Here is a 12,254-nt window from a genome sequence, read left to right as displayed (position 1 = left end):
TAACACAAATGTTTGCTGCATCTGTTGCTACTACTTGGTAGAAATTCAAACGACAGACAGCCATTTAAACAATAGCTAATTAAGATAATGCCCTGCAAATCCTGCATGTTTTCTGGCTAAGTCAAGACCTTGGTCAATTTCTGTTTCAATCTTGAAAATGCAAAAAAACCTGATCTGCATTACAACTTGAGGCCAGTGATTGCTACTTGAGAACAGTGATTCATAAATACACTTGTAGCAAAACTCTTCTACCCAGGAGCTGTTTAGGAAAGGCTACACTTGAATGCAAGAAAAGAGGAAGACAAGAACAGGGACAGGAGAAGTGAAAGAGAGGGGAAGGGGTGAACAACGTATACCTCCTGAAAGAAGTTTGAGAGGAAGGAGTTACCCAATGGATTCAATATTCACATCATTGGACAGCTGAAACCAAAAAACTTCCTATCACCAAACTCTCAGTACAGTAACCAACTGAAAGAAATGTGGTAATGTGTAGCTTAAAAAACAGAAAATAAGGATGACAGGCAGGAATTCTGGAATAAAAGAGAATCTGCAGAGAAAGCTGTGTCTGGGTCACTAAATAACTCATACTGTAGAGCTTTAGGAGTCTTGGTCTGGGCCATGAGACTCCAGAGGACTGAAACACCTGCCTAGGAAAAGCCATAGAGCAAGAGCACCACTTAATCACTGAGTAAACTGGAAATCACCATGAAAAAGACTGCCGTGTAGAAACCCTCAGCCTTGACATGTGGTCTTTATTCTTCTGTTGACAATTCATCATCTTCTGGTTCTTTCACAGCCAGTCTTTTGCAGGGTCCTTCTACCAAGATCTGAATGAACCATCTGTTCACTTTTTCCACATTCTGAAAGGAGCTCCAGAAAACACCTGAAACGTTGCAGCACATTTTTCCTTCAAGACACAAATATAAGTATGTGAATATACCATCAGGTTAAACTACAAGAGCCCATCTACCTCTGCCTGGCTGGGTTTTAATTCCTAAGTAATTCTTACAGTCACAATATCTTCAAAGTTTGTAATTCAAAATTCTTTGGCTTAAAGGCACAATGAATTTTTTTTATTTTTTTATTTAATCTTAGCGGGGAGAAAAAAAAATTATGTATTCGGGAAAATAGAACTGAAAATTCAGTTTGCAGCTACAGACCCAGACAATGAGATTGAACAGTTTAAACACAAAAATTACTTAAAATTCACAAGAACATAAAGAAATGCCATATGTTATATATAGATATGGTAAGTTTAGGTGATGAGCAGGACCCTTGGGCTCTCCACAGCAGAGAAGAACAAAGCCATGGCAATTCCTGTCCTCTCCCCAGCACTCCTGACTCCCCTGGGAAGGCAGCTGAGCTGCTTGTTGAACAAGTCCCAAAACTGCTGTGCATTCAGTACTGTTTCAACAGCTGATATGACCCAGCACAAGCAGGAGCCACAAAATAAAGGGTGGAGGCACAAGATCGGGCTCACAAGTTAGAATCTTGCTCCAAAACGCCTCAGCTTTGTTGACTGTGCTGGTCCACACAGAGGCAGAAAGGCACAGAGGATGGAGATGTACCTCCTTTGCTCCTGCTTCGTGGTGAGATGATAAATTCTTGCAGGAAGAAGGCAAATGCAGTGTGCCTGTGCAGGTGCTCAGCTCAGGGGCAGTGCCAGGCCAGCAATGACCTCAGCTATCACTTGAGGCCTGCCTGGCTGCTTTCACTGCGTAATAAGCAAGTGTTTGCTAAAGTATTCGAGCTGATACTGCTGGCTCCAGGGTAACCTCCTCCCAGGAGTCCCTGGTAGGTCACTTCAGGTGCACAGTGCGCAGGCAGGCATTGCTTGTAGGGCACTTGCCCACAGAGCTTCTGGACAACTCTGACCCTTATTTCTCATTTGCATACATAACCAGTAATATGAATTATTTTTTTCCTTCATCATCAGGAGTTCGAACCATAGGTGAGAACAAAAATCACAAAGTGTTTGAGCCTCGAATAACAGACCTTTGAGCAAGACTTGAAAAGAACAGACAAATCTTGACCTTTTAAGTCAGTACATCCAGTACATATTTACTGAAACTCTAAGCTGTTCTGAGTGACAATGACACATCTATCATTGCATATATCACTGCAAAATCAGATACAGAGTGAGCTAGATATTGCTCCTAACTTATCAATAAACCAAGTACTTCCATTTCCAGGACAAGTCTTTGACAGCTGCACCCAAAAGACAAATTTTTACCTAAACCATATACTAAAAACTTGTGAGTGTTTGTTCTACTAAATTTCCTCTAAATTGAAACTTTGTTCACAGTATCTTGAATAACTTAATTTTTCACGTTATTTCCTTATGTCTGTCTTATAACTCAACGTAGTTTTGGGGTTAATGGAGCAAGTACTGACCTCAAGAAGGCCTCCTCATTACCTTGAGTGCTTTCCTCTAATGAAGGTATCACAGTGACAATGCTAAATATCAATTGCATAAAAATATCAGGAGCATATCAGAAGCATTATGTAAACACCCAAACCAAGTATTTTGCTTGAAACAGCAATATTAAGACCTCCAAAATAAAGGAAGCATAACTAGCATTCAATCACTGTTATGGTAACAGCAGTACAAGCAACACAAACTTAAGACCAAACCAAGTTATGTGTTTGCAATTTTTGAAGTCTCTGTCCAAAAAAGAAATTTGGGCCCCTGTGCAATGCATAAGGGCTGGGCACAGAATTATATAATCTTTGTATAGCTGCAGTTTGTTTCTTTTCTTGAAGCACTTCTTCACAAAATCAAGACTGTTGCTCAGCTTCTAGCAGTTCTTCCAAGTTTTGCCCTGGTTTCCAGCTCACACTCTATGGACAGCTTCCATAAAATGAGGCATTTACTTCTGCTAGAGAGAGTGGAGCAGTGTAGAAATATGCTTCATCAGCAGTACCTTGCCCAAGTGAGTTTCTACCATTCCTATTCTGTATAGTAACTATTTCTGTATAGATAGATCCACTGTCACAAGAAGCCTTGTTCATCACAAGTATTCCTCTTCTTCTTGGCTTCCACACTAAAGGCTGTGAAGTGTGAGCACACCTGAAATACCTTCTACCTAATTTGTAACAGTTTTCATACAAATGGCCAACTTTCAAGGAAGTCTATACTTTATAACTTGAGGAAATTATATTAAAAAACTTGATCACATGTAAATTTGCATCGGAAATGTGCCTGAGAAGCTACAGAGACAACTTCTACTACTTCTATAGGAACCCAAAATTCTTAACTGCTCGTTTCTTTGTCCTTTTGGGAAGTCCAGGCCCGTCAATGGGCAGCATTTTCAGCCTGGACAGAAGCAGCCCACCCATCAGCAGCTTCCTGACACAGTTCCAGGAAAAAGAACACAGATGAACATCACAGAAATCCACCTCTGTTTTTATCAGAAACTTCTGCAAACATTTATGAAGCTACTCAATTTTGTTTGGCAGCAACATAATAAAACAGACCTCCCCCCTACTCCTCTTCCCTCACCCCCCTTCCCCCCAAAAAAGAGGAAATACTAAGTGTTATTGCCATGGTTCAGTGTTATAGGAAACGCCAGCCCTTGTTTTGCCTGTTACTAACCACAGTACTAAGAAAGTTGATTCATTTTGTTCTAGGACAGCTCATATCTGTGTAATCTTCAGCAAAACCATGTGGTCTTACTTCTCATTTTCTGTGTGTAGATATACATCGGTGCACAAGGGGCTGGTTTTTCAAGTGATAAAAAGTTGTGTATTTTCTGGACTCCTCTAAGCCATTTGTTAAACATCACTGCCATAGTCGGAGGTGATACAAATTAGCAGGCAGTCACATCCAGTCCTTGAAGGTTAGTTATCTATCCACCTTCAATAATCAGCTGCCATGCATCTTCGAATGCCAAGCCAAGGCTGATTCTTCTCCCAGCATCCACTAAATCACAGCGAAGAAATCTGTGCTCTGCTGTGAAAAGCAGTATTCAGAACAACTTCTTAGCTCAGATGTAGTGAAATCATGTTTACTGTGTGCCTCATTTTAAAACAGCTGACATTTTTCCTTGGTTAAATCTTTGCCCCAGATTTCTCTAAACATAATCCCTGCTCTACCCTCCCTCTTGTTCCTTTTCAGTTACACCACAACCTACTCATGCTGATATTTATTCTGCTACACTGTATTGAAAAGAGATGAAATTTTAAAACTGTTTACCACTGAACAGATACCATCCATTCAGTTGTAGCTTGAGTAAATCAGTCTTGAAAACAATAAAAATCTCAGAAATAAGCAGTGCATACTACAAGTTACATCTCATCCCCAGTTTTGAGGCCCTGCAAGTCAAGAGTAATTTTATCAGCTACAAGAAAAAAAGAGGTTGAAAAAGCATCTTGAATTTCACTTCATGTAAAAAAAGCATTTCTTTTTCTTTCTTCGTTGGGTAGTTTGGAACTCAGTTTCTTCAAATTTTCTTAACGCTGCAGCATTGCCTGGCAAACACTGCCATGCCTTTACTGACATGAATTGGTGAAATTACAGCACTAAAGACAAGATTACCTTAAAATATTTCTGCAATTCAAAACTCCCTCGGCAGCAGAGAGCTGAAAGCAGCCCCAGCTGCATCAGGTGGACAGGACACAAGGCTGCCAGCAGCACCACAGCAGAGGCAGCTGGGGACACCAGGGCTGTGCATGTGACACTCCTTCCTGTGTGCCCCAGTCCACCTTTGAGTTCTGCACGTTTTCCTGCCCCACTTTCCAGATCTCTAGGAGCAGCAGTAGCACAACTTGAACTTGATCTGCCGTTCTTCCAGGTGCTGGTGCTCATCTCTACTCAAGCTGCTCCGTCATGCTGGCACACCTCCTTGCAGGCTGCAAACCAGACTGGGGACCTAATCCAGCCAAAAATAATTCCATAGGAGGAGTCAAGGTCACTTGTTCCACCAGCAGAGTTGACTGAAAGCACACTCAAAACCACAGTTTCAGGGTGCGGTTCCAGGGCAATTTTAACACCTCTGAACTCTGTCTGCCACAGCCCCACCTGGCCACAACGTCCCCCTGCCTTGGCCAGCAAGTGAAGCTGTGAGACCTGCTGTCACCCCCTGCACAGACCAGAGGTGACTGCAAATCCAGCAATGCAAATCAGCTCTGCTAGGAGAGATTAGCTTCCTGACAGGTTGGGTATTCATGCTGGCAAGAGGTGAAGTTGTCTTCAGCAGCATAACAGAGTAGCTGAAGACAAGTTCATGCTGCTGAAAGCTCACCAGCTGCAGCAAAGCAGGCGAGGGGAATCCAGTGCAAATAACACCAATTAAAAACAAATCCTTATCAATGATCTTGACCCTAGATGCAGGATAATATTCTCAAAAAATCTGTGTCCTTGATTAGTTCAAGGTTTTTTTCTAATACTTGTTTCTAATACTTCAGCCAGAGTATCAGGCACAGGTAGCCCCAGTACTCAGCTATGATTCCTCAAAACATCTTTGAAGCAATGCCCTTAAAACACAAGTGAAACATTTACTGGCCTATAGTTCAATCCTACAACCCTGTGGAAAAGCAGTTGCCTTCATGAAGCACACTTCTGTACAGAGTGTGGGCACTTCCCATTCCAGCTGCCTCTGGATTAATCTGTGCTCTCCTCCCAGGAAAGGAGAGTCCAATCCCACAAATATAATCAGTTTACAGAGCAGTTTTATAAATCAAGCACAAATGCAGGAAGTTATCATTCATTTCAGGAGGAACAGACAGTAGAGGATTGATAGGATGCATGACTACAAGTTCCTCTACACACTTTGAGCCTGGTAAGAGTTGCTTTAAATACCTTGCTAGATGCCACAAAAGCTTTTACTGCACTTTCAAAGAAGCAGGTCAGAGTCCACAAGAGAGGACTGGCAGAGACCACATCCTTCATCACTCACTTTAGCAGAAGCCACGGACTGCTTAGCCTTATACACAAGGCCAAGATAAGCATCTGAGATGAGGACAGTAGTTTCTAACAGCTTTGGAGCCTGGCTGGCAGACAGGACCACACCTGGAGGCAGAAAGTCTTTATGGGTTGGCAGCAGTTTGCCAGCTGCTGTGAGTCAGAGCTCTGAAGTGCTCCTTGAATCTGATTCCTGAAAAATTTCTATCTAGACGACCTCAGCTTGGTCAATAAGTGATAACAAAGAATTGACATAATCCCTCTGGATAAGCACTTCTTGCTAGTGCATATTCATTTGAGCGAAACAGTAATTTGTAATTTCAGCACTGAAATCAGCCATCAGCACAGGTTCTTAATGGCTGTTTATTTGCTTACACATTTCAAAACATATTTAGAAGCTAAGTGTTTCACTGCACAGAGTTTGTAGGACAACCATCTGGTTTAGTGTCCCATTCCCTCCGTCTCCTGCCACCTTGCCAAGGCTGTTGGCCAGCAGAGAGCACATTGCAGGCACTGCCTGCCCCACCAGCCCCTCACCACCATGGGCCGGGGCACTCTTGTCCTGCGTCACAGCAACTGGCAAAACTCAACTGGAGTAGTGCCAGGGCAACATGTTGGTCTCCAGCACAGCGCCATCCTTGTGTCAGATACTCAGCAGCCCACTTCACCTCCCAGCAGTAAAAATAAGGCAGTACATGCTCAGCAAACCTCTTCAAAGCCCAGCTGGTGCCACTCTGAAGGGAACATTGCTGTCTTCTGAAGGTGAACCTGAGTGCCAAGGTGCAGGAAGTGCTGACCCAAGAATGAGCTGTGCAGGACGCAGCCCTCGTATCAGCCTCTCTTATCAGGGATCAGCAAATGAGGCGTGTACAGCAGGCATCCCTCCACAGGATGGGGGCACCTGGCCCCTGCACCCCCAGGCATGGTCCCCAGGCCAGGGTGGGCACATCTCCTCCCCTGTCCAGTACCTGCACTTTCATTCCACAACATGCAGTAGTTCAAGGATCCCTGTTCCAGAAAAACAACGAAACAGCCTGAACAAGTGAAGCAAACACAGCAGGTTAATAATTTCCTGCAAGGAGCAGGCACAGGAGAGCACACTTGCTTATCATTGCACTGGAACATGACCCACCAGTCCTGCCTGTCACTGACAGGCTTTTTTTTCTTTTTCTAAGGTAGGGTTATTCCTCGTAAAACATAGTCCGCTTGAACCAGCAACAGTATCGAGCAAACTTTGAGCTGCAAAAATTATGTAACAAGCCCCACTTGACAGAAGAGGTGAGCTAAAACCCTATATGCTTCCTACTCCCTGTCTCGAGTATCGGACTTGATGTAGCACGCTCACATGCGCTATAAATCCTGTTTCCAGTGCAATATTAATATTTCCTGTTTCAACAGCATTCAAGCAGCTTTAAGCATGCTCTAACATAGCTCTGTCCTTTCTTTACCGGCAGACTTCAGGGGAGATGAACCTGCTTTGTACAAAAAGCACACTAAAAGAGAACCACTCCTACCAAGTGACTTATGTGCACTTGGTTAAACAAAGCAGTTAAACTTTTTGAGTTCTCATTCAGCAGTTTAATTATTAGCAACCTACAAAAAGAGTGGAAGAGATAAACAGTGTATTTGGTTGCCAAATAACACCCATCAATAAAAAAAGGAGAAAAGGGTTTTCATAAGTCACAGGCACTACAAGAAAGCATACACCCAAAAGAATATATATGCATAGGACACAGCAAAACTTTTTTTTTATGTTTCAAAAAACTTCTCAAAAAAACAAAATCCCATCTGTTTTCACTTAGGAAAATCCTATGGAACTTTTACCAAAAGACCTTTCCCCCTTTTTAGACTGAAAAAGAGTCATTTGTTTCGCTGCACTTACTAGACATGCAGACAAATTTATAGTGTTTTATGTTAAAAGCTTTTCAAAAAGCCACTGGTTTGCAAACTTTCACATCCTGCTGAGCAAAGAAGCTAGGTATCGTTTCATAGAGAGGCGTAGGCTGTGTTTCACTTCAGGTTTGCCCTGCCTGTCTCCACAGGCAGAGCAGCACTCCCTCATGAAGCTTCATGCTGGTTATGTCTCATCTCCAAACTCCTAGTGCCAAACGGTAGCAATTCCGGGAGCCAGCACCAGAAGCACAAGCAACGCCCTCAGCACTGGACACCAAAATCTGTTTTCCCATTTTAACCCATCATCCATGTCCCATGAAGCTAGCTTTCTGACCTCAGCAGCAGAGGTGAAGACTTACTTGTGCCTCCAACAGAAGCATCTGCTGATGTTGGACCACCTAGTTCAGTAGACAGGGACTCAGGGCATTCAATATTAATTCAGCTACTCTGAGCATGTTAATGCCTAAAATCCTTTTCAAATCCAGACACTCACTCTCTGTAGCTTCACCACATTCCTGGAAGTGCAGTGAAGCCTTTCAGATAGTTCACAAAACCTTAAACATTTGTTTCTGCACACAGATTCCAGGGAAAACTAGCTATAAAGGAGCGGAGAATGTCAGGAAATTAGTATTCTCAAAGATACACCATTGCCTGATTTGATGTCTTCCCATGTTCAGTCTGAGGTGCGTCTGAGATTTATACTTTTTTCATCTTCATAATCTTCCACAGTTATAAAAATGGCTCATACCTCTAGTTGTAATAGAAGTCGCAATTCTCTGCAGTTTTGTGAACCTCTGCTTCTGATTGTGCTGGGATTGAGAAATAAACCAGGCAACAGCTGTAGCCAGACTGGAAACCACTACGTAAATTCAGTTGCAGTGCCTGTTAACACAGTTTCAGCTGGATATGCTGGCTTCCTTGTAATTTGACATTCTCACTTGAATTGGTACTGGAGATAGATATCTGTCTGAAGGGCTCAGTGGAGCAACAACAGAAATCTCTTCTGCATCTCTTTTAAGCTATCGGCAGCAAGCAGAGCTGGAGGCACCTTTCAACAAGTGGTCCAGGAAGCCACAAAACTTTTGCCCTACTACTCCAAGGGAAGGCTCCAGGAGTTTGCTCTGAGCCCTGATTCTCCCATGAACCATGCTCATCCTGAATTAGCACCAGCCCAGAAAGGGACTGTCTTGTTTGATTTCATTCATCAATTTCCTGACTTTAAATATGGAAATGATCAGCTCTAAGATTTCTTTTTCTAGATGTTTTTTGTGTCACTATATCAGCAAAGCTTGTGAGGTACAACTTCTTTCAAGTTCAGGAAATGTCTCCCAGTGAAACGCTACTCATAATCACGCACCAGTTTATATAGTACCTGGCAGAAAGTTATGATAGTAAAATGCTAGCATTCTTCAGAGCAATATACAAACTCTGCTAGGAACTTGAAGCCAAAGTCAAAAGTCCAAGTTAAGTTAAATGTTTAAAACAGTTCTAGGTCACTAAAGCAAGCAGTCTTAGAAATTTGATAGCCTAACTTCGACAACTTATTATTATTAGGAAATCCAGCATAGATGTGGTGTTCTCAACAAAGGGAACTGTTTGTCAGTAATCCAAAGTGAAGTTTTAGTTACGTAGGGAACCTGCAACTTATGATGGGCTTTCATAAGAGCTCACATAACACCAGTGTTAGTTTTCTAGTTAGGGAGCCTTTTCTTTTCTTGGTTTGGGTTTTTTTTTTTAGGTGCTGGGTCTCTTTGCGTCTCAAAATGGCAGCCAAATGCAATGCAGCTAAAACATATGTATTTCTCTAAACACAGGCTAAAAAACCCAAACATGCACCTCAACTTGTCACTACAGACAAAGCTATGGCTTGCTCTTTAAAGTATGGAAATCTCCATGGAGTTTTTTGGTGTATTTTTTTTAAATATTGCCATCAGCCTGGCACATTTCAAGAGCCTTTGCCTACTCTCTTGAAAGGAATATAATTTCAAAGGTTCCTGCAGCAAAAATTGCACTCCAAAAAGAAGTGGATGCAGCGTGGCACAGCAGCCACAGCTTCTCAGTCCGGGAAGGACAGAATTACTACCCGATCCCAAGCAAGCAGAAGTTACTGGTCAGAGGGGAGGCACCATTAGAAAAGACAAATGTACTCTCATCCATTCTTGTACCTGGGGCAGACAGACCTGACACCAAGACTGGCTACGACTCAGAACATGAATGTCCCCATGGTAACTAGAACAAAATGCTCTCAACTACCTTAGCAAAGCATAAGCACTGAGAAGATAGACCATATCTTCAAAACTGTATTTAGTGTCCTTAACACAGTCATTCTTTCCCATAACAATTGAGGGCTACAATCCTTAAAATACTCTGAGCAGCTCTGGTAATAAGGTAATGTCAATTTCAGCGCCCAGGCAGGAACAAGACTCAAAGGATGAGCCCTTTGCTTTAAGTCAAAGCCTAATATTTGCCTTTATCAGAAGTCATGGCACACAGACTTATACTTGTCCAGACCCAGATATCCTGAGACCAGCCACGCCAAATCTACACAGGAAAGCCCCTGCTGCTGGAGTCCTGATGGGCATACGACAAACATTTCCCCATCTCTACAAGATGGGCAGTATTCAAGCTGAGGCTGGAGCACGATGCTGCACACCTGGACACTGCCCAGCTACACGTACAATGGCACAAGCACCTGGGAGGACTGGTTTCACAAGCAAAGTAGTCACCCTTGCTAACACAACACCACGGGCACTCAGACTATGCCTGAACACACACCATCCCAAGGATGTAATTCACTTACTGGGTTAAAAGGAAAAATAAAACCTACAGGCGGGTTCCACAAGCGGCCCCAATAGAGGGCATCAACAGGGTGAATCGGTCATCAAGGAGGAGAAATGCCCAGAAGAGCGTGGCATCCTGCGAGCTGAAGGTCTTACTGCCAAGCTTTTTCTGCTTGTCTTAGGTGGAATCTAGGTGGCCCTTAACGCCGTTAAGGAGTTTTGTGTTTCTTTCTAAAGGGAGGTTTCAAAACCGGTTTTAGACAAAGCCACTACGATAAGAACTGCGTAGTTGCTCATTAGACAACAGGATGCCAGGGTTGTTGAGAACTTTGCAGATCATTTGTGTGCTCCCATTTTACAATGCCTGAAGTATCAGAGGCATTTCTTGTAGGAATGGCACAGCCACGGGCTTGCGCTGCTCTGCCCCACAAGAGCCAGGAAAAGCACGGGCTGGTGCAAGATCCCAGCACAGCAGAGCCCAGCAGCAGGAGGAGGCAAGGTGCTTCAAGGGTTTTCCTTAAACACACGTTTGGGAAGTAAATACACCCCCTCCGAAAAGAAATGCCTGGTACCTGCACGGTCTCTCCCCACATCCCCAAGTACTTCAGAGGTGCAAAGGTCTAAGACAAAGTTATAAAACTGGAAAGCAAAGGTTTAATTTTATAATCCGAAATTCCGAAGCGATAATCCAAAGGTTACCAAGTTACAAGCCGAAACGGCAATCATAACTCAAGTTACGAAGTTAAAACCCAAACCCATACCTGTAACACCAAGTTACAGCACTAAAACCCGAAGCTCGACCTCTAATCTGAAACTCCCGAGCTGCAATGCGGAATTACAGCTATAATCCATTCACAAAGTTACAGAACAAAACGCAGCCCCGTGAAAACCTGTTCAAACCCCAGCCGGAGCCGGCTGCGGGCTAACCTAAAAGGAGCCGGAGCGCTGCGCGCTGCCACAGTCTGCAGGGCGGGTTTTATTTTGCCTTCAACTCGCTCTTTTAAACCGAAAAAGCAGCAAGGGAGTGAGAAATAAAAATTAAAAAAAAAAAAAAAAATAAAAACAGCCCCAAACCGAAAAACCCCCCAAACAAAACAAACCCCCCCCCCAAAAAAAAGCCCCAAGAAGAGGTCCCGAAACGCCCCCCAGGACCCCACTCACAGCCGTAGCGGGGCCGCTGCAGGGACGCCAGCTCCTCATGGTGCATCCTGCCGCCGCGGCGAGGGACGGCGCCGGCCCCCGCCCGCCCTTCTTATGCGCGGCCCGGGCCCCGCTGATTCGCTGCGCCCCGGCCGCGCCCGCCCCGCGCCGCGCCGGGACCACCCTGGGCGGGCCGGCGGGGCCGCGGCAGCAGCGCGGGAGGGAGGGAGCGAGCGAGAGCGAGCCCGGCGGGCGGGGGAGGCGCGGAACAGCGGGGGAAAGGGGAGAAGGAAAGTGAGAGGCGAGGGGAAGAACAGAACAGAACAGAACAAAAAACAGCCCCAAATAAACAACAACATCAACACAAAAGTAGAAAAGCGCCAAGTCACAAAGTAGAAAAAGAAGGGAGAATAAATCGGAACGCAACCAAAAAAAAAAAAAAAAAAAAAAACCAAAACAAAACTAAACAAAAAAAAAAAAACAAAAAAAAACACAAACCAAAAAAAACAAAAAAAAAAAAAAAAAAACCCCCAAAAAAC

At 43.9% G+C, this 12,254-nt stretch overlaps 1 protein-coding gene across 2 annotated transcripts in view; it reads right to left on the bottom strand.

Moving 5' to 3' along the window:
- IQGAP2 (IQ motif containing GTPase activating protein 2) overlaps positions 1-11,783 on the bottom strand; it is a 123,374-nt gene extending 111,591 nt beyond the window's left edge. For both annotated transcript variants that reach the window (XM_059492077.1, XM_059492080.1), the window contains exon 1: positions 11,737-11,783. In XM_059492077.1, the coding sequence (XP_059348060.1) occupies positions 11,737-11,782 (46 nt within the window). In that variant the 5' untranslated portion in view covers position 11,783. The remainder of the gene's footprint in view (positions 1-11,736) is intronic.
- Between the last annotated feature and the right edge of the window lie 471 nt (positions 11,784-12,254).

Source organism: Ammospiza nelsoni, chromosome Z, assembly GCF_027579445.1.
Source record: "Ammospiza nelsoni isolate bAmmNel1 chromosome Z, bAmmNel1.pri, whole genome shotgun sequence".
NCBI lineage: Eukaryota > Metazoa > Chordata > Aves > Passeriformes > Passerellidae > Ammospiza > Ammospiza nelsoni.
This window is presented reverse-complemented; position numbering and strand designations above follow the sequence as displayed.